General features: G+C 41.1%; 1 protein-coding gene across 1 annotated transcript in view; it reads right to left on the bottom strand.

Annotated features, from left to right (window-relative positions):
* The window catches only part of LOC124795361 (regulator of G-protein signaling 11), a gene marked incomplete at its 3' end in the record, with an annotated part of 224,942 nt that overhangs the window by 157,827 nt on the left and 45,834 nt on the right, over nucleotides 1-21,281 (bottom strand). The window contains exon 2 of the mRNA XM_047259363.1: nucleotides 16,845-16,895. Coding sequence (XP_047115319.1) covers nucleotides 16,845-16,895 — 51 coding nt within the window. The remainder of the gene's footprint in view (nucleotides 1-16,844; nucleotides 16,896-21,281) is intronic.

Here is a 21,281-nt window from a genome sequence, read left to right as displayed (position 1 = left end):
GACGCACTAGAACTTTGAGTCAGCTTTTCGAACAAAAAGAGCGTCTTATAATCCGTAAAATACGGCATCTTAAGGACACATTACACGAGGAGAAAGTTTTTGAAAACGAATACTGAGCATTTCATATATAGACAATTTAAGTAGAGAGCTTACAAGGCGAACCACATTCGGATCGAATAAGCTCACCCACTGTCGGTCTCACTCGCCGAGCGGCCTGATTAAGGATTTTATACTCTTTTCAACACCTGCTTAAGCAAATGCCTAGATTGTTCTCCATCTCCACCGCGCAGACAATGCACACAGAACACAGTTTACAGCTTTCACCGTCGAATGATCCTCCTCTGGGTTACTCACATTTGTGGTGGCAGCACAGGATTTAACATTTATGAAGTTGAGTATCCATCAAGTCGTAAAGCTGTGCAATTTGTGGTAACCCCTACTGTTGTGGAGGCTTTCGTCGTGGTGCCGAGTTAGGCATCACAATCCGCCTGGAGCCAATACAGTCGCTTTCTATTGGCTGACGGAAGCCAACCATTCCAAGATAGTGAAGACTTTTCAGGCCCCTGATTGACCAAAAGCTTTCAGAAATCTACGCAATTGTCATTGCTGGTCAGAATCGGGTGCAGGCCGTGGTGGAGCATGCTGGAGTTCGATCGCGTATGCAACGTCACTGTCAAGAAGTAATGCATTATTACGGTTGCACGGTGAGCGGTCGCGAACGTGATGGATGTAGCCAAGTGCCGTCGCATATGTTTCATGTATTCAAATTGATGACTGCATTACAAGGGTGCATTTAATAATGTCCTGCAGACCGTTGTCGAGAACGGCCGCATACTTGACTGCCGAAGCCAGTTCGGTCGCGAGTGTAATTTTTTGTTAATTCGTAGTATGAGCGGTGATGTGCATAACTTCGTTCAATGCTCAGATTATTTGTGATAAAGTGTTATTAAACGTTATTTGTTTTAGTAATTATATATTATATAGAACAGTCTTGATTGCATAAAAACACTTTAATTCTTAATGGTGACCGGTTTCGATCAGGTGTGAGTCAGCATCGGACCATACTCCACAGATGATGTGTAGAGAAGATGGCACGGAGCAGGAACTGTGAATACCACACACTGATGTCGACATCAGTGGGTGGTACAAAGATAGTATCTGTTCTTTCGGACATGTCCAAAAGAACAGATACCATCTTCATATAGAAAAGGCTTACAATGATCTTCTTCAGTGCGGGTGCACTCACATTGCTCGATCTCTTACGGGAATCGGTAGACTGACTGCCACGAGTAATGAGTGTAGTGGGCAGGGGCACTACAAATGCAGTGTGTGGACAGTAAGTTGGGAATGGAGCGTGCCAGAGATAAGTCCCTGCAGTCGCACTATTTCTCTGTCCTTGATGGCTCACTCGGATAGGGTATCTGCCATATAAGCAGGAGATTCTGGGTTACAGTCCCAGTGGGGGCACACATTTTCAACTGTCCCCGCTGATATTTATCAACGCCTGCAAGCAGCTAACGGTCTGGATTTCATTGTAATTTCATCAATGGGTGGTATCCGCAGTTCCTGCTCCGTGCCATCTTCTCCACGCGTCAGAGGAGTATGGTCGAAACCGGTCACCACTTATGAATTAAAGTGTTTATTATGCGATCAAGACTGTCCTATGAAATACTTTATTACTAGTTACTTACGATTACTGTTGTTCTCAATATATTTACAGAAATGATTGGATTTGTGTGCTAGCGATTTTCACAAATAACAGATTGTGTACTCATTTGGTGGTAACGATGCTGTGGCAAGGACTATAGCACGGAATAAAACAAGGCTTCTCCTTAAATTATGCTGAGGTGCTCTTTACTGAGAAGTAGATTCTCATTTTCCTATAATCATAACAGTTACAGAAATAATTCATAAACGGTACCACGACGGAGCATATTCCATTATCGTGTTTTCCCTTTCATTTATATTTGTCTTATCTCTTTTCAAAACGTTATCCTTTCCATTCAACTGATCTTTCAAGTACTTTGTTGTCTCTCACAGACCTACAATATCATCGTTAACTCTTAAACATTTTGTTTCTTCAGTATCAACATTAATTATTTTCCGAAATCTAGCCTTGGTTTCCTTTGGTGATTTGTCAATATAAAAGATTGTGAACACTCCATGCTGAACTACTGCGTCCCTCTCACGTACCGGGTGATCAAAAAGCAGTATAAATTTGAAAACTGAATAAATCACGGAATAATGTAGATAGAGAGGTACAAATTGACACACATCCTTGGGATGACATGGGGTTTTATTAGAACCAAAAAAATACAAACGTTCAAAAAATGTCCGACAGATGACACTTCATCTGATCAGAATAGCAATAATTACCATAACAAAGTAAGACAAAGCAAAGATCATGTGCTTTACAGGAAATGCTCAATACGTCCACCATCATTCGTCAACAATAGCTGTAGTCGAGGAATAATGTTGTGAACAGCACTGTAAAGCATGTCCAGCAGGTGTTTATCAGTCAGGCTAGGGATGAAGCGATTCTGTAACATATCGGCGTACCTCTCACCCGTCACGGTAGCAGTTTTGCTGTTCAGCTCCATCTGTCGGACATTTTGTGAACTTTTTTTTGTTCTAATAAAACCTCATTTCATTCCAAGCATGTGTGTCAATTTTCACCTCTCTATCTAAATTATTCCGTGGTTTATTAAGTCTTGAAATTTATACTGACTTTTTGATCACCCTGTACTTTTATTCTTGTAGCTGCAGTCCGGTTTCTCTACAAGTTGTACATAACATTTCGTTCCCTTTATTTTATCTCTGCTTCTTTGAGAAGTTTAGAGTGAACTCAAGTTAACATTGCCAAAAGCTCTCTTTGCATCTACTAATGCTTTTGGTAACTTATTATAAATGATTGAAGCGATTTCAAAAAATTCACCATACCTGCATTAGCTGTCATATTGAAACAAAACTCAACACTCATAGAGAAACTCAAAAAGTTTTGTAGTGCTGCAGCCGCAGTTCAGATTTCCGCTACGAGAACGCATCTGTGAGCAGTTAGGCAAGATGGCGACAGGCGCCGAGAAAGCGTATGTTGTGCTTGAAACGTTTTCACATTAGACTGCCGCAACAGTGCAGCCCCACTTGAGAACGAAGCTCAAGATCCACCAACTGCCAACTCTATTGGGCGATACTCATAGTGTGCACAGTTAAAAATTTCAGGAAACGCATGCAAGGGGAAATTAGTATGGGGAACATAGGAGCACTTTTAATACGTAAAAAAAAGTTTTGATGTACGTATGCAAAGCTGTCCGACAATTCGTCAAATAATTTAGCTACAGAAAATCTGTGAAATTTCTTAAAACGTATGATAACCTTGTAGTTTTGCTTTTCTTTGACGTAACGTGTGAGACAAGTCGTAGGCAATGGGCGTATTGTCTCGTATATTTCTAAATTTCTCAGCTTTTATCTGTCTTTCCGTTATTCTGAGAATAATATTCCTATTATTTTGCAACCATTACTTGTTAAATTGATGTTTCGGTAATATTTACACCTGGCAGCATTTCCTTCCGGCCTATAGAACTAAAATAAAAATAATTTCCAAAGCGTGACCATTATCAGCAACCCCACCATAGGCGGTACAAAAATTTAAGAAAAAGATGGGCGGAGTTAAACATCTACATCTGTACTCCGCATGCCAAAATATGGCGTATGGCGGAGGGCACTTCGTGTATTACAATCACTCTCCTCTTACTTGTTACAGTAGTGAATGGTGTGCGGGAGGAACAATTGCTAGCAAGCCGCCTTGTGAAGTCAAATCTGTCTGATTTTACCTCCGTGGTCTTATCGTGAGATACACGACGGAGGAAGAAATATATTAGTTGGCTCCCGTAGGAACGCACGCTCTCGGAATTTTAACAGTGAATCACATTGCGATATACAACGCCTCTGTCATGGCGTCTGCACTTGACTTTCGAGAGCATCTCTGTGACGCTTTCTTGTTAATTATGAGCACTAGTGCAAGGGAAGGAGTAAGAGTGACTGTTAGAGCAAAAATAGACAGAAGAATTGAAGCACATGACCAGGTACATAAATGGCTCAAATGGCTCTAAGCACTATGGGACTTAACATCTGAGGTCATCAGTCCCCTAGACTTAGAACTACTTAAACCTAACTAACATAAGGACATCACACACGTTTATGCCTGAGGCAGGATTCGAACCTGCAACCGTAGAAGCAGCGCAGTTCTGTACTGAAGCGCCTAGAACCGCTCGCCACAGCGGCCGGCCATAATTGCAGATGAAATGAGTTTCTTTAATGTCTTAGCAATTTTATCTGTCTTGAAAACGAAAATTTACGTTAGTTTGGAATAGCTTCTATTTGAAAATATGTGTAACTTGCAACTCGTTTCTGATAACAGTTTTGCTTCATTTTATGTCAGTTACTGATTATTGGTGTCTATGTAACATACAGAGCATTAAATAAGTGTTTACAAGATTTCATCGATTGCAACGCTTTTAAATTTCAGTAGAATATTGGTTCCTACGTACCCGCCCATCTTGTATCCTGGAATATATTTTCACATTTAGAAAAACTTTAACTTCTCGGCATAATTTTTGTAATTTTAGAGAAAGGCCGCAGCACATAAAAGGCGAATGCCAACTTTCAAAAACGGAACAAGGAAATACACTGAAGGAAAAAAATAATCGCAATGCGAAGAAGGGGTAGCGGGATATGAACGAAAGCTGATATGCGTGCTTCTACATCTGAAAGAGGAAGCCGATTCAAATTTCACGCCTTTAATGTAAGAGTAGCGATAGCAGTGCCAGTAGAAGGATGCATATCAGGTTTGCTTAAAATTCACGTTATAACACAAGTGAGTGTTAGTTACGTTTGAGATTGGAAGTGGTGAGTTGGTCAAGAATGCCTTACAGGCGAAAAAGACGCCATTATAAACACCTTACTGAGCCTGAACATGGTCGTATCTTAGGGCTACAATAAGATGCATGTTCCTTCTGCGATGTTGTAGAAATACTTGGCAGAAATGACTATAGACGACTGCTGGCAGCGGTGGTCACAAGAACACCGAGTTCCGAACGGTCACATGGCCCACCGAGAGGGAAAACTATAAATGTGTTTGGCTGCAACGTAGTGCATCTGAAGCAGAAATTTGAAGGCAGCTGGCACCACAGTGACACAACGAACTGTTGCAAATCGGTTACTTGAAGGGCAGCTCCGAGCCAGACGCCCTGCAGTGAGCATTCCACTGACCCCAAACCACCGCCATTTGCGACTTCAGTGGTGTCAAGCGAGAACTCATTGGAGGGCGGGCACAGTGGAGGTCTGTTGCGGTTTCTGATGAATGGTGATTTCTCCTCGGTGCCAATTATGGCTGTGGTTTGGTTAAGAGGAGGCCAGTTCAGGACCTACAACTAACCTGTGTTTTGGACACACTGAAACATAAACCTGGAGTTATGGTCTGGGGTGCGACTAGTATGAGGAGGAGCACTTTCGTGGTTATCCTACGCATCGTGACTGGAAATTTGTACGTCAGTCTGGTGATTCGACCTGTTGTGCTGCCATTCAAGAATAGCTTTCCAGATGGTGTTTTCCAACAGGATACCGCTTGCTCACATACCGCTGTTGTAAGCCGACATGTCGCTTTGGCCTCCGCGATCACCAGGTCTGTCTCCATCGAGCACATACGGTTTATCATCGGCCAACTCCAGCATCATCCACAAACAGTATTAACCGTCCCTGAATGGACCGACCAAGTGCTACAGGAATGGAACTCCACCTCACAAATCGACATGCGGCACCTGGACAACACAATGCATGTATGTTTGCATGTTTAGTCTCAATATTCTGGTGGCTACACTGGTTATTAATGTACGAGCATTTATCTCGCGCTTATATTAAACTATGATCTTGCAATGTTAATCACTCAAATATGTTACCTGGGCAAAGGCATTCCTAAAATTACTATACACAAATTATATTTGGATGTTGCGATTTTTTCCGTCAGTGTGTATTAAACTTCTATTACAGGGCTAGAGGCGAAAATATGAAAAGTTTACCACAGTACAACACTCTCCCCTATTTACTTACTTGTTCATTTATTCATCGCTTAGTAGAAGCCTGATGCAGTCTTAGTCGATCTACTATGTGAGCTAATTTATCTACTGAAGCATGCTGAAAATAATTGCAATTCAGATGCGAATCAGTATAGTCACCGAGTAGGTATAGATGTTAGCTGTCATTTGCAGCTGGTTACCAGCCCGCTTTAAATCGATGTAGACAGCACACAGTTTGCACAATCCTGCAGCTCTTAGAAGTTTCTTTCACAAAAACCAAAACTAAAGAACTATGAAAGAGATGAAGGGTAATGTAAGAGTCGAAGAAAGCACGCGTTTATGATGGGACAACAAAGTACAGGATGGCGCACGAAATAACAGCCCCCAGTACGGACTACTCGCTTATTACGAGTACGTACAAATTATTGCCCTCCACGAACAGATACAACAAATAGGTAAACATGTAATAAATAGACAACGAAGAAATAACAAATACACTCCTGGAAATGGAAAAAAGAACACATTGACACCGGTGTGTCAGACCCACCATACTTGCTCCGGACACTGCGAGAGGGCTGTACAAGCAATGATCACACGCACGGCACAGCGGACACACCAGGAACCGCGGTGTTGGCCGTCGAATGGCGCTAGCTGCGCAACATTTGTGCACCGCCGCCGTCAGTGTCAGCCAGTTTGCCGTGGCATACGGAGCTCCATCGCAGTCTTTAACACTGGTAGCATGCCGCGACAGCGTGGACGTGAACCGTATGTGCAGTTGACGGACTTTGAGCGAGGGCGTATAGTGGGCATGCGGGAGGTCGGGTGGACGTACCGCCGAATTGCTCAACACGTGGGGCGTGAGGTCTCCACAGTACATCGATGTTGTCGCCAGTGGTCGGCGGAAGGTGCACGTGCCCGTCGACCTGGGACCGGACCGCAGCGACGCACGGATGCACGCCAAGACCGTAGGATCCTACGCAGTGCCGTAGGGGACCGCACCGCCACTTCCCAGCAAATTAGGGACACTGTTCCTCCTGGGGTATCGGCGGGGACCATTCGCAACCGTCTCCATGAAGCTGGGCTACGGTCCCGCACACCGTTAGGCCGTCTTCCGCTCACGCCCCAACATCGTGCAGCCCGCCTCCAGTGGTGTCGCGACAGGCGTGAATGGAGGGACGAATGGAGACGTGTCGTCTTCAGCGATGAGAGTCGCTTCTGCCTTGGTGCCAATGATGGTCGTATGCGTGTTTGGCGCCGTGCAGGTGAGCGCCACAATCAGGACTGCATACGACCGAGGCACACAGGGCCAACACCCGGCATCATGGTGTGGGGAGCGATCTCCTACACTGGCCGTACACCACTGGTGATCGTCGAGGGGACACTGAATAGTGCACGGTACATCCAAACCGTCATCGAACCCATCGTTCTACCATTCCTAGACCGGCAAGGGAACTTGCTGTTCCAACAGGACAATGCACGTCCGCATGTATCCCGTGCCACCCAACGTGCTCTAGAAGGAATAAGTCAACTACCCTGGCCAGCAAGATCTCCGGATCTGTCCCCCATTGAGCATGTTTGGGACTGGATGAAGCGTCGTCTCACGCGGTCTGCACGTCCAGCACGAACGCTGGTCCAACTGAGGCTCCAGGTGGAAATGGCATGGCAAGCCGTTCCACAGGACTACATCCAGCATCTCTACGATCGTCTCCATGGGAGAATAGCAGCCTGCATTGCTGCGAAAGGTGGATATACACTGTACTAGTGCCGACATTGTGCATGCTGTGTTGCCTGTGTCTATGTGCCTGTGGTTCTGTCAGTGTGATCATGTGATGTATCTGACCCCAGGAATGTGTCAATAAAGTTTCCCCTTCCTGGGACAATGAATTCACGGTGTTCTTATTTCAATTTCCAGGAGTGTAAAATGATGCAAAGGTCTACATTTACTGAATTGATCTTGTTTTTCCATTACATTATATCAGGTGCTGAATATGACATCCTTGTGTTTCAGTGCGCTTTTGCGTGCGCCCTAACATGTTAAAGTACACTTTGCGCAACTCTACCGCATCCGTTCCCAAAATTTCATTACGAATGCTTTCCTTCAACTCCTCTAACGTTATTGGGTTATTTGTGCATACTTTCCTCTTTGGACTGTCTCACTAGTCACAGGTGGTTAGCTCTGGCTAATGCTGCGGCCACGATCCTTTGATGACAACCTTCTTCTGTGAATATTTCGTGAACTCGTCACTCACGTGAAGTGTGACAGGTGGTCCCATACAGTTACAAAAAGCATACATATGATCATGCGGGGTCAACTGTGTGTAAAATTCGTCAAAGATTCGTGTATACACATCAGTGTTACTATTGTTTCAAAAAATAAGAGAGCCACAGTCAGACTTGCTGACACGACACGCCACTCTCTGATTCTTCCACCGTGAAGAGGTTCATCATTAATCGAATAGGGACTGTAATTAGTTTTCACATGTCCTGTCAGATGGGGGAAGGCTTCATCACTGATGAAATACGGCGGTGGATCCAACATTCCACTATCAATCGTTTGACACACATATTATCTTGAGGGCTTCGTCCCTATACAGTATGTTGACATGACCTATGTAAAACGTTCACTTGCGACAATTTACGTATCGACTTCTTTGGACTCTGGATCATTCGTGCTCGAATGGTGTACTAGCGGACGGGGCTCGATTCTTTCTTGCGTTTGCGACTGACCCTGTCGTACTCCACTTTGTCATCAAATCCTACATATCTCTTTTTGCTGGTATTGACACGCTAGGAAACTTATTTGCAAAAATGCCCCTCGTTTCCTTAAATAACTGATAGACACTTACGCCTCCACTATTGCGATTCCTTTTTGAAGAGGAAATATCTCGTACAAATCTTAACCAAGACGCAACGGGTGTGGTACCGATAATACAATACGTTGTAGCAACAGCTTCGAAACAACGGATGACAGCTGACCGGCGACAATGAGCGTGTAGTACTCGGGGCCGGATTTCGTGCGCCGTTGGATTGGATTGTTTGGGGGAAGAGACCAAACAGCGAGGTCATCGGTCTCATCGGATTAAGGAAGGAAGTCGGCCGTGCCCTTTCAAAGGAACCATCCCAGCATTTTCCTGGAGCGATTTAGGGAAATCACGGAAAACCTAAATCAGGATGGCCGGACGCGGGATTGAACCGTCGTCCTCCCGAGTGCGAGCCCAGTGTGCTCGTGCGCCGTACTTAGAATTTTTAAGCAAAACAGCGTCACATAAATTGGTATTGAAATGACAATTAAAGACATGGGATGGATGAGGAAGGAAACAGATCGTGACCTTTTATAGGAAAAATCTCAGTTTTACATCCAAATCACGTTAGCTGTAGCTTCTCTAAAAAGACATGTAGCATGCATATAGGGAACAACATCCAGAGACATGGTTCATAGCAAAGAACACATCCTGAGCTATTTTTCAGGTACGTGTGCATAATTCTGAAACATTAAACTTAAAACCCTTCTAAGAGAGAAAGAGGCTGTTTCTCAGCAACGTCACAGTTTCTTCCCAAATTCAGAAGCGTTTATTTTAGTATATACTTACTCTGTGGAAAACATATTTCTATTTCGTTAATATTCGTTCTGTTGCCTGTGGTAACTCAGCACACTGGAGAAGCTGGCAGAGAAAAACTTGTGTAACATGGTGGCCACCGTGATGGTGCTTGTTAGTACTGTAGTCATTCATAGGTAATCTTTTAATGTAACATCTTGTATTAATAATGTAAGAGTTCGGGCTACAAAATTTGAGGTGGATTTAATGTTATACACTCAATCTCCAATGGTAAGAATCTATAGAAGTCAAATAAATGAAAATTTTAATACTGAGATAAGTGTAGAAATTTTTCCATTCGAAATAAACTGTTTATACCTTACATTACGCTCATGTTATGTTTCCCGGCTTGGAAGAATCCATTCTGTTGGAGCATAAAAATTATCGTTTCACCGATTTTCTAATATTTTCTAACCTTCTATATGCGCCTGTATTGCTTGTTTTAGTTTCTTTCGAAGATTAGGTGCTCCCACTGAATAAACCCTTTTTTATGATTGAAGAAGCTAACTGCGATTTAATTGTATTTCTGCAGCTTAGTATTCTATTAACATTAAGTAATTTTGTACATCATGGCGGCAATTGTGGAAAGCATTTAGTCTAACATGGAAATGGAGGCTGTCGTGGGTTGAGCGGACAATTACTTTTGGCAGAGACTGAGAGCATTCATCCGACTTGTATTAAAAAGGATACTTCAGGGGTTCACCCGAATTGCTTTAGAAACAGAATTACCTGAGCGAGGTGGCGCATTGGTTAGGACACTAAGACTCTCATTCTGGAGGACGACGGTTCAAACCCGCGTCCGGCCATCCTGATGTAGGTTTCCCGTGATTTCCCTAAATCGCTTCAGACAAATGCTGGTGCGGTTCCTTTGAAAGGGCACGGCCGACTTCCTTCCCCATTGTTCCGTAATCCGATGGCATCGATGACTTCGCTGTTTGGTCCGCTCCCCCAAATCAGTCAACCAATCAACCAACAGAATTACCTGTGCCTTAAGACTCAGAAAGTTTCCCGTGCTGCTTCACCAGAATTAATTACGAAGAAATACCTGAGCAGCAATTAAAATGAGTCTTGTTAATGCCTATAAAGTAAATGTAAAACTACGAGTATGAATTTTAACAGGACTGTTGGCACAGTAAATACTTGCTACTGATTTAGTTAAATGTCTCATTATGAGATAACGTAAAAGTTATGAGGTGCAAATGACTGCTTCGTTCAGAAAAGAGTATGAAGAGTTTCCTAAACTCGAGGTCGATAAAAAAAAAATTCTGAACCCGCATTCAGCTGACACCACAAATCCAACTTTCGGATTTCATCAGTAGCATGACGAATTAATGAAACTGGCTGTGGTCTGTTCCAGGAGTCTGGTCGCAGAGTTCACTTGTGATAAGTAAATTCTAATACGTATCCATACCAGGATGTTTATTATTTAAACACAATTCACAGAGTTCACTATAGCGACAGACAATGATTGGCCATATTTTTGCGCTGCTGCCAACTTACTTTTGGGTAGGTAGGTAGGTAGGTAGTTAGTGTTTAACGTCCCGTCGACAACGAGGTCATTAGAGACGGAGCGCAAGCTCGGGTTAGGGAAGGATTGGGAAGGAAATCGGCCGTGCCCTTTCAAAGGAACCATCCCGGCATTTGCCTGAAACGATTTAGGGAAATCACGGAAAACCTAAATCAGGATGGTTGGAGACGGGATTGAACCGTCGTCCTCCCGTTACTTTTGGAAAGTATTAAAAAAAAAAATAGAAGTGCTGTCGTCTCATCGACCTACCTCAACAGCAACTCTCGCTGAAATGCCTTGTGTGATTTCTCCGAAATCTATGTACAGACATGCTTCTCCCCAGCATTTTAAGGGATGTGAAATTTAAAAATCGATGTCTATATGTGTACTTCATAATAGAAATAAGCATCCAGATCGCTAGGACAGCTTTATATTACTTTTAACCCAAAAAGGGTTTATTCTGTATATTAAGATAATAGTACCATATACAAACGTGGCGCAACAGCAGTATCTACGGCCAAGGCCAAACAACCGTACCGTGACGTCAAAGGCAAGCAGAAAACGCCAGAAAAATTGTGTGGCTTGTAAAACTAGTGAGTTATAAGTTAATACTTCAATGAGGTTAGATAACAGGGAAAACACAAGTAGTTGTTTGCATGAAATTGGACAAAAACAATTAAAAAAGCATAGCTGTGGTTAATTTGGTGCACAGCATACACGACATCTGTTAACGAAGCTACTCCTGTCTTCGAAATTTTTTTTTTATTTTCGTGGATATGAACTGTTAGGAACACCTGGAGTAATTTAAAATGTAGAGCAGTTGTTTGATAAAACACCCACACTTTCCAAACAACATCTTTATACAAAAAACACTGAGGCGTGCACATCACAGTCGGTTGTATTCACTCAATTGTCTGTACTATAACAACGTCAGGAACAAATTCAAAGGTTATAACTTTGTTTAATGAAACTCCTTTTGAATAGATCTACACTTTCAACTGATTACCGCTCACAACACACACTAAGTAATTGACCTCCGCAGACAGATCTATATACATAAAAATAATACAATCTTATTTCACTGTTATCACCCTATTCCTGTGTAAATACATTAAATTCATTTTATCTTTCACTTTCTGTAGGTTGTTACATGATTTTTTTAAATATTCATAATGGCTGGCTACACTAATCTTGGTGCTCTCTTGCAGTGCTGCTGCCTACAGCGTGCTCCTTTTATCTTCTGTTCTCTTTCAGAATGGTCCTGCAGCTGTAGATGCATGTGTGTTAGAAAAGTAATGAGACTGATTTTTATCTTTTTTATTTTTTCAAACGACGATATTGTCCCCTGTGAAATAGTTTCCGTCGGTAGCGGTACACCAGCGAAGTCGTTGTTTTTAGCCTTGGCAGCAGAAGTGATGGGTTCAGTTGGCGTGGTCTTTAACAGGTCGGTCACATTTTTTTGAATGTTCTACAAAGCCCCAAAAATATATCGTTTTAAAACATTTTTCAATTTCAGGAGAAGAAAGAAGTCACAAGGACTCAGATCGGGTAATTAGGGGAGCTGTGGACCAACAGGAGCGCCGTGTGACATTGGCCGCTGCAATGTTGCAGCATAGACTTGTCTGCAGTGCCAGGTCTCACAGGATTCAATCCTTTCCTGAGGCTGTCAACGATATTTCTGTAAAACACTCGGTTGACAGGCTGTCCTAGAGGAGGAATCTCACAGGAGCACGAATACGTTCGATTTTTTCGTCGAAATTGAATGTCTCCTCAAGCGAGATTCAACTTCAATGTGTTCTTGGCCTTCCAAAAATGATATGTGCCAGCGATAAACATTGAAATTGGTAACGAATGTTCCCAAAAGGCCTGTTTCAACATTTAAAAGTTCACATTCACTGATTCCCCAAGTTTAACACAAAACTCGATGCTATAACGTTGCTCTTAATTCCTCTGTTCCATTTACGCATTGCACGACAAAAGCACAACTTCACTGATGGCGGTCTCAAAAACCACGTGATGTCTGTACAGAGCTGAAACTCGGTCTGAGCATCTGGAAGAGACGAACTCACCGGTCTACACAAGTAGAACAATGGAAATGAGCGTTTGGCGTCATTGGACGGGAGGCCCCTCGCGGGGCAGGTCCGGCCGCCATATCGCAGGTCTTATTACATTCGGCGCCACATTGGGCGACCTGCACGCCGGATGGGGATGAAACGATGATGAACACAACACAACACTCAGTCCCTGAGCGGAGAAAATCTCCGACCCAGCCGGGAATCGAACCCGGGCCCAGAGGACGGCAATCCGTCACGCTGACCACTCATCTACTGGGGCGGACAGTAGAACAATAGAATGTCGACAAATCGCTCGCAGTGTTGTCACTCTCGTTACTTTTCTCACACACCTCGTAGGTAAGCTGGACAGATCGGAAAAATGCACGGCACGGCATCTGAACCAATCTGTGGTTCTGTAAAATGGAACAGTTATAGCTTTTCCGTCTATGGCAGATACTCCCAACATAATGTGCTAGCTTTGAAATACCTGTGACAAGCTTGAAAATTGACAGTGAAGTACGATAACAATATACTCAAACGAAGTGATACGGCAACCAATATACCATTATCTAAAACATGTATTAGTAAAATATTCAAAACAAGGACTCAGCTCTGGTAAGTATGGGGGCTGTGGACCAACAGGAGTGCCGTGTGACATGGGCCATTGTGATGATGCAGCATCCACTTGTCTGCAGTGTCTGGTTTGACGCGATTCAACCTTTTTCTGAGCCTTTCGAGGATATTTCTGTACCTGTAACTGTGAAATACTGCCTTGGAATTGAATGGCGCCGTTTCTGTTTCATTATACCGTCCTTAGGAAACTTGATCAAATGAACCTTCTTTTCTTTTGTGTAGTTTCCATCAGCTTTCGATTACGTAACACTTCTTAACCATAATAAAGACAAAACTGAATAAACGTATATTGTATTGCGTTAAACACACACAAGCACCACGTAGTAACACACAATATGATTTCTGTGTACTTAAGTGACAACTCGTAAGGATAACACAGCGCAACGAGTCTTTTTTATATCCTATACGTTGTTGATACAACAAATGACAGCTGTTGACTGTCATCGCTTGTCGGTGACATCAAGACTTCGAGTTGTCGCAGGTCTCCCACAGTGTAACCGTCACGACCACAGTGTAACATAGGAGTATGTGTCAGGCTATGGTACCGAAACTCCTATTCATTTTTGTTAAACAAAGTTTTTACAATAATGAGAGTATGCAGTGCCATAAAAGTGACAATAACTACAAAATTATACGACGTTTGTCTTTATTTAGTTTCTAACGACCCTGGAAGGTATGAAGTTGTTTTACAGCACTCCCATTTAGGTGTTACAACCAAATTTAACTCAGTTATTCCTTCTACATCCCGTAATGCCATATTAGCGAACTTAATTTTTGTGGTATTTAAAGGGCTGTGAAATGATGTGAAAAATGTCTCATCCTAAACGAATTTGAGGGCATGGTTCCTTGAAAGTGAGACAACCTATTTCCATCTTCAATCTAATCTTCTCCATCACTTACGACATCACTTACGACATTAGTCTGTAATATTTCCGAAGTTATGGAGACTTTAACATTATATTTAAAGTTAGTTCAATAGATGCGTTTGCCCTACGGTTGTACGTATAAAACATCTGCAGCACTTTACCACAAGTTAAATGAACGTTACCTCTGAAAACCGTCATTTAATTTAATTTCAATACTGCATCACAGCTTCATTCGTTAATATGTTATACAGTTTTGGAATTGGCCAAGTGAGTAGACACGTCATGAAACCTGTTATGCTATCACGTTCCTTAGATGATGATAGCAAAATGAAGGGTGATGAATTTAACTCGTTTCAGCATTCGAAATACAACTTCAGGAAATTGTATGGTAACTATGTAATCAGCATGAAGTTATCAATGTTGTACTGTTGTTATAAACATGTCTTATGTATGAGAAATAGAATTTATGTTCTACAAATATAGTTGAAGGTCAAAGACTCCGTCACTAGGTGTCGCGATCGAATTGCTTCACTAATTGATAATCGATTATGAAATAATGTCTTGAGCTGAGCTCAACAAAACCCCTGTTTAATAGTTTGGGTAGCGTACATGCATGACGTAATAAATGGTACGATTAAAGGTAGTATTGCTAGCATCGGTAGGGAAAGAAACATAAATGAATCTGTAAGAGAGGACCTGGGAGCCGACGACTTCGCTTTCTTTTTTCTAAGCTATTAGAGCCACACGTCATTCAGTGTTAGTCCACTGAGAGTTTTGTATCCTTACACAACATAAATTCCATTTTATAAGTATTAAAAATTCGTTGACAACGTATCATCTGCACTTTAATGTAACCATAGCACTTACCTTTGATGCAAATACAGTTTACACGCATAAAAATAAAATAATATATATAATCATTATTATTTTGTAGTCGACAGAACGTTCTTCAGCATAATCAAAGGCAAGAATTTCCTATTATTACCGATAAATGCGAATGTTGTTTATGAATAAAAGAAACCTGTTTTATGTAATGTCAACGAGCTATTGAAGTGATGTTTGATTTATTGTTTCTCATTTTTAAAAATTATTTTCTATTTTGAGGAAATTGCTTTTCATAGCACTATATGATAAATCTGTATTTTCTTAAACTTTTGCTACAATATCCCTCTGTTTCACGTTACATACAAACAATTTTCGAATAAAACCTGAATTAAACACTGACAATTTCAATTTTGCTATAAATACCATCTAGTTTTAAGTAATAGACAGTAGGGTAACCCGTGTAGAACAAAAATTTTCCATAGGTTACGCTACCCTTTATATATCTTCGTTGAGTTTCTAGACAGTCTACCGCCTCCGGTTTCTAAAGAAATTTAGCAAGACACTGATTGCATACGTGAACGAAGCTGTCGATATGAGGTAAAGTCCGATAGGTAACGCCCATACGACCTTAACTGACCAAGGCTACTAGGAAAACTACCGTCGCCCACGCTTATTTATGATAGTCTATTTAAGCTTACGGCAGTTTTACAACTCTAATCACATGTAACAGTCAAATTCATGATGATTAGAGATATGCAGTTATTTAGCTGGTAATCTCCCGTCAACAAGTGGTGCATGAAGTCTAGATGAGGTTGGAAGCTGATGGTTGTGAGTTGACAGATTCAGGGAATGGGAGTAGGGAAAATAACCTACTAAGAATTATTGTATATTTAACACACTTCATTATGAACAGACGTGAACCCTCGTTTATGAATGGTTCAGTGAATTCTAATTTTGGACGCAAAATGTCATCAACATTTGCTCCATATTTAACATACTCGGTATTAATAATTATCATTCCAGGTATTCTGATGTATATTTCCTACCCATGCCGTTCATCAACTATTAGAAATAGAAGAAGAAGGGCACAACGTAACTCCCACTCTGCTGTCCACACCCAAGTACACATTCTAATAAGAGTTCAAGATGTTACTGTACTGTTTACTTATACATAATGAGACTTTAATATCTCGTTGTTACTTCCATCTAAAACAGAAATGTCTGCATACTGTAAGTTCTACGGCTAAACTAAGTTTTACATTTAATTAATATGCCAGTCCGAGAACACTCACCAGATTCTTCTATGTTGAGGCGCTCCATTAGCCATTCAATGAGATCGTAACCTAAAAAAAAAGAAAAACACCTTTAGTGGGAGGTCGAATAAGTTATTTTCAGCAGATAAATATTTGGGGCGATCAATTGACACAGATAAACAATGGACTCATAATTAATTGGTGCCTGCAGTAACAAGCAGTTAAACAACAATATTACATCGTTAGAAGTTCTTCTTTGCCATTAGGCACCCTCACAAGAAGTAAAAACTTTGTGTGTATCTATCAATGCAGTGTAAATATTCAATAGCGTATCTGATAAGTACGTAAGTTATAAGAGCAAGCTTCATTATTGCAACAATATTAAACCAGTGACAAAACTTGAGCTGTACTGTGGTTACATACAGTCTTTAAATTAATACCTGAAACACATTATTAATTGAACTCTGTTTGGAATACACTGCTTACTAGCCACTAAATTCGTTGTATTTATGTTTCTCTTCGTATCGTATAATAGATACAGCAGCGCAGTCGATGCCATAATTACCAAATGGGAACAATATTGTGACTGAAACAGTTGTGAATAAAAGAAAAATACTGAAATACTGAAAAAAATAAACACTCCAAAGAAAATAAATGAATAAATAACTTAAAAATCAGATCTCTCTATAATAATAATAGTATAATAACTATTATAATTGTTATATGTAACTTGTACGCAAACGCTGTACTTGTACGATGCTATTTAACAAACATTTAATTATGATGATGTTGTCATATACTGCAATCTTAATTTTTACCAAATTCTCTTGTGTTTGTAAAGAGTATATTTTATCCCAGCAGTTGGTGTACCTACCAAACATTAACCTTTGAAGCGACGAAAATAAATTAGTAACAAATGCACTAACTTAATTTCAAAGTAATTAATAGCTTAGGTAAAACATTTCTACAAAAATTTACGCGAACTCACTAGTGCAATTGGGTAGAAATAATTACTGTATATGAAAGTTCATTCAGAGCTGAATTTCCATTCCCTATTCAATCACCCATAAATGTAAATCTTCATTGGTAATTTGTGAATATCAAAAGAACAAAAAGATACAAATTCAGTTTTGATTATTGTAATTTTATAAAAGGAGCTTGTTGGAAGCCATGCTAGGTTCAGTCTACGGTGAGTTTTGAACAGAGCAATATCTATTTCCGCCAATACCGTAGTATGTACCGCAGTCGCTTTAGTATAGATTACAACCGGAAAGTGTAAATCGTTTTACCTTAGTTTTGCGTCCGTTAGATTATTCACAATTTAGTGACTGTTTTAAACGATTAACAGAACGTGTAATTTTTCTCATTAACTGCATGAAACTTCAGTAATGATTATAAGCAACTGTGACAATGAGACTACGTATTAATAATGTTGTTTTCAAACGTTATAAGTGCTATGCATATTTTACTCGTTCTGATACGATTATCTGCTTGAAAAGACAATGTAATGAGTGATTTATACAGTGACTGTGTTAATGATTTTCTGCCACACTGTGACTGATTACGTTATGATTAGGTTACTGCCCTCGACTAATATTATAGGACATCAACTGAGTGAGGTATGTGGTTACTTGTTTATCAGCGCATAATTGAAGTAGATGAGACTCGAAATGGCCACAAACAGTAGCTTATACGGCATCCAAGAGCAATTAAAGTGTGTGAATTGCAATTTGGGTGTATACTACATTATTTGCTGTAGATTTTTCCCACCACTAACATTCCAACCAGTTTCGATGGAGGCGCTGCTATTGAGGCTGACTGCACAGGGAGAACAGGTAACTTCATCGGAACCAATTTCCTCCACATACTCTCCCTCCATTCGTTTTTTCTTCGTTAAGAAACGATGATAACAAAATATTAATTGCTGGTATTATAGTACCATCGAAACGTAGCGTAGTTAGATGTAAACAATTATTCCAATGGATCAAGTATCGTTAACTTTCGGGACGTTTAAGTCAGATAAAACCAAGTCGAAGCAATATATGATGTACATCTACTTCCATAAATTAAGGAAAAATCCAAAAGTTGCAGTGTGTGGTAAAAGCTAAGGCGTGCACAATGCTACCACACGCAAGTCAGCGTCACTCCAACCGGCTTGAGTCACGTGTACACAGCAGACATCCGAATGAGAGTAGCACACAAAGAGAAAAAGCAGTTGGAAATATTGTCTTGGCCGTATGGTGTCGACGGATCATTTACCGAAAAAACTACTATTGAAAATTTGGAAACAAATAAAATCCAAGTGTGGTCGAGTTGTTAAATTTTCATCTTTCTCTTAATCGAAAATTATTCATTATATCTTATTATGCCTTATTATCTTTAGCGATAGTTTCAGTATCCAGAAGTTCAGCTAAGGACTAGTTAGGCATAAAGACACTCCGTGGCCAATATTTGCTGCCACTCTCTCTGACGGAACATCGAACTGCTTGAGCAACGTTCAATCTGCAGGACAGTCACTCTGTAATAAATTGTTACACTTTAATTCTCAGTTGTGAATCGTTAAATTTTCAGGATTTCCCTTCATGAGTGATAGAAGCTGTATTTCCGGCTGTCCTGCGTGGCTGCGGGTCCATGCTCTTTTACGATAGTTTGTTCTATATTGCTACGAGCGATGATTTCAGATCTATATCTTATGTGATCATCAATTGTAACATTTGACGTAAATGACTAGTTCAGTCTCCAAAATGTTGTCCAGAATAATAGAATCGCCAACGGACTGGACATGTAGATATAAAATATGTGCTCAAAAGTATCCGGATTTCATATTAGGTGCATTGTGTTGCCATCTGCTGCCAGGTGCTCCATATCAGCGACTTCAGTAGTCATTAGTCACACTGAGAGAGTAGAATGGGGTGCTCCGAGGAACTCACGGACTTCGAACGTGGTCAGGTGATAGGGTGTCACTTGTGTCCTACGTCTGTACGCGAGATTTCCACACTCCTAAATATCTCTAGGTCCACTGCTTCCGATGAGACAGTGAATTGGAAACGTGAAGGGAACCGTATAGCACAAAAGCGTATAGGTCGATCTCGTCTGTTGACTGACAGAGACCGCTGCATTTGAAGAGGGTCGTAAAGTCCAATAGGCAGACATCTACCCAGACCATCACACAGAAATTCCAGACTGCATCAGGATTCACTGCAGCTACTATGAAGCTAGGCGGGAGGTGAGAGAACTTTGATTTCATGATCGAGCAGCTGCTCATAAACCACACATCACGCCGGTAAATTCCAAACAACGCCTCGCTTGGTGTAAGGAGCGTAAACCGTGGAAAAACGGTACACAATGTGGCGATCCGATGGCAGGTTGTGGGTAGGGCGAATGCCCGGTGAACGTCATCTGCCAGGGTGTGTAGTGCCAACAATAAAATTCGAGGACGGTAGTGTTATGGTGTGGACGTGTTTTTCATGAAGGCGGCTTGCACCCTTTGTTGTCTTGCGTGGTACTATCATAGTACAAGCCTACATTGATGTTTTTAGCATCTTCTTGCTCGCACTGTTGAACAAATCGGGGATGGCGATTGCATTTTTCAACACGATCGAGCACCTGTTCATAATGCACGGCCTGTGGCAGACTGGTTACACGACAATAAAATCCCCAAGAAATCTTCCAGCACCTGATTGAACGTATGCTTGCGAGAGCGGAAGCTGTCATCAAGGATAACAGTGGGCCAACACCATACTGAATCCCAGCATTGACAATGGAGGGCACCACGAACTTTTAAGTCACTTTCAACCAGGCGTCCCGATACTATTGATCACATAGTGTATATCTTCCACTTTCCATTTCAGTACCAAACATATACTTCTAGTGAAACATTCAGAAGTTTGTAGAAGCGTTACTGACCAAAATTTCCGTTCTGGGAGTTACTGACTCAAATACTAAACTATAATTTTTTTTGCAGATGGCTGTTTTATGTCATGCACGTAAATTATTGTTAATATATCTTTTGTTAGGGGCAGGGAGGGGGGAGAAGTGGGGAGGGGGGGATGAGTCTTCCGGCTTCTGACTGATTAGATGCAGCCAACTATGAATTACTGCCTTGCGACAGCCCCTTATTATAACGGATTATAAAACTGTATCTTTCCTATGAACAGGAAAATTTTAAGTTTTTATAATAAAAAATTTGTGATTTTGAATTGAAAGAAATCGAAGGCATATTAATTGCTTGAAAATATTATTTCAGAGTGTCTATGTTATTACGCTGATAGTGAAACATTGAGGCTATACAGCTGTGAACGTATTGTACAATATTTTATAGAATCTTACATACATTGATGGAAAAAAAATCGCAGCACCAAGAAGGAGATGTGCAATCTAAACGAAAGTTGGTAGGTCTACGAGTATTTCCACATCTGAAAGATGATGTCTATTAAAATCTCGCGCCAGTCGCATAAGAGTGGCGCTAGTAGCCCC

Source organism: Schistocerca piceifrons, chromosome 1 (assembly GCF_021461385.2).
Source record: "Schistocerca piceifrons isolate TAMUIC-IGC-003096 chromosome 1, iqSchPice1.1, whole genome shotgun sequence".
NCBI lineage: Eukaryota > Metazoa > Arthropoda > Insecta > Orthoptera > Acrididae > Schistocerca > Schistocerca piceifrons.
Note: the sequence above shows the minus strand (reverse complement) of the source record. Positions and strands in the feature narration are given on the sequence as shown.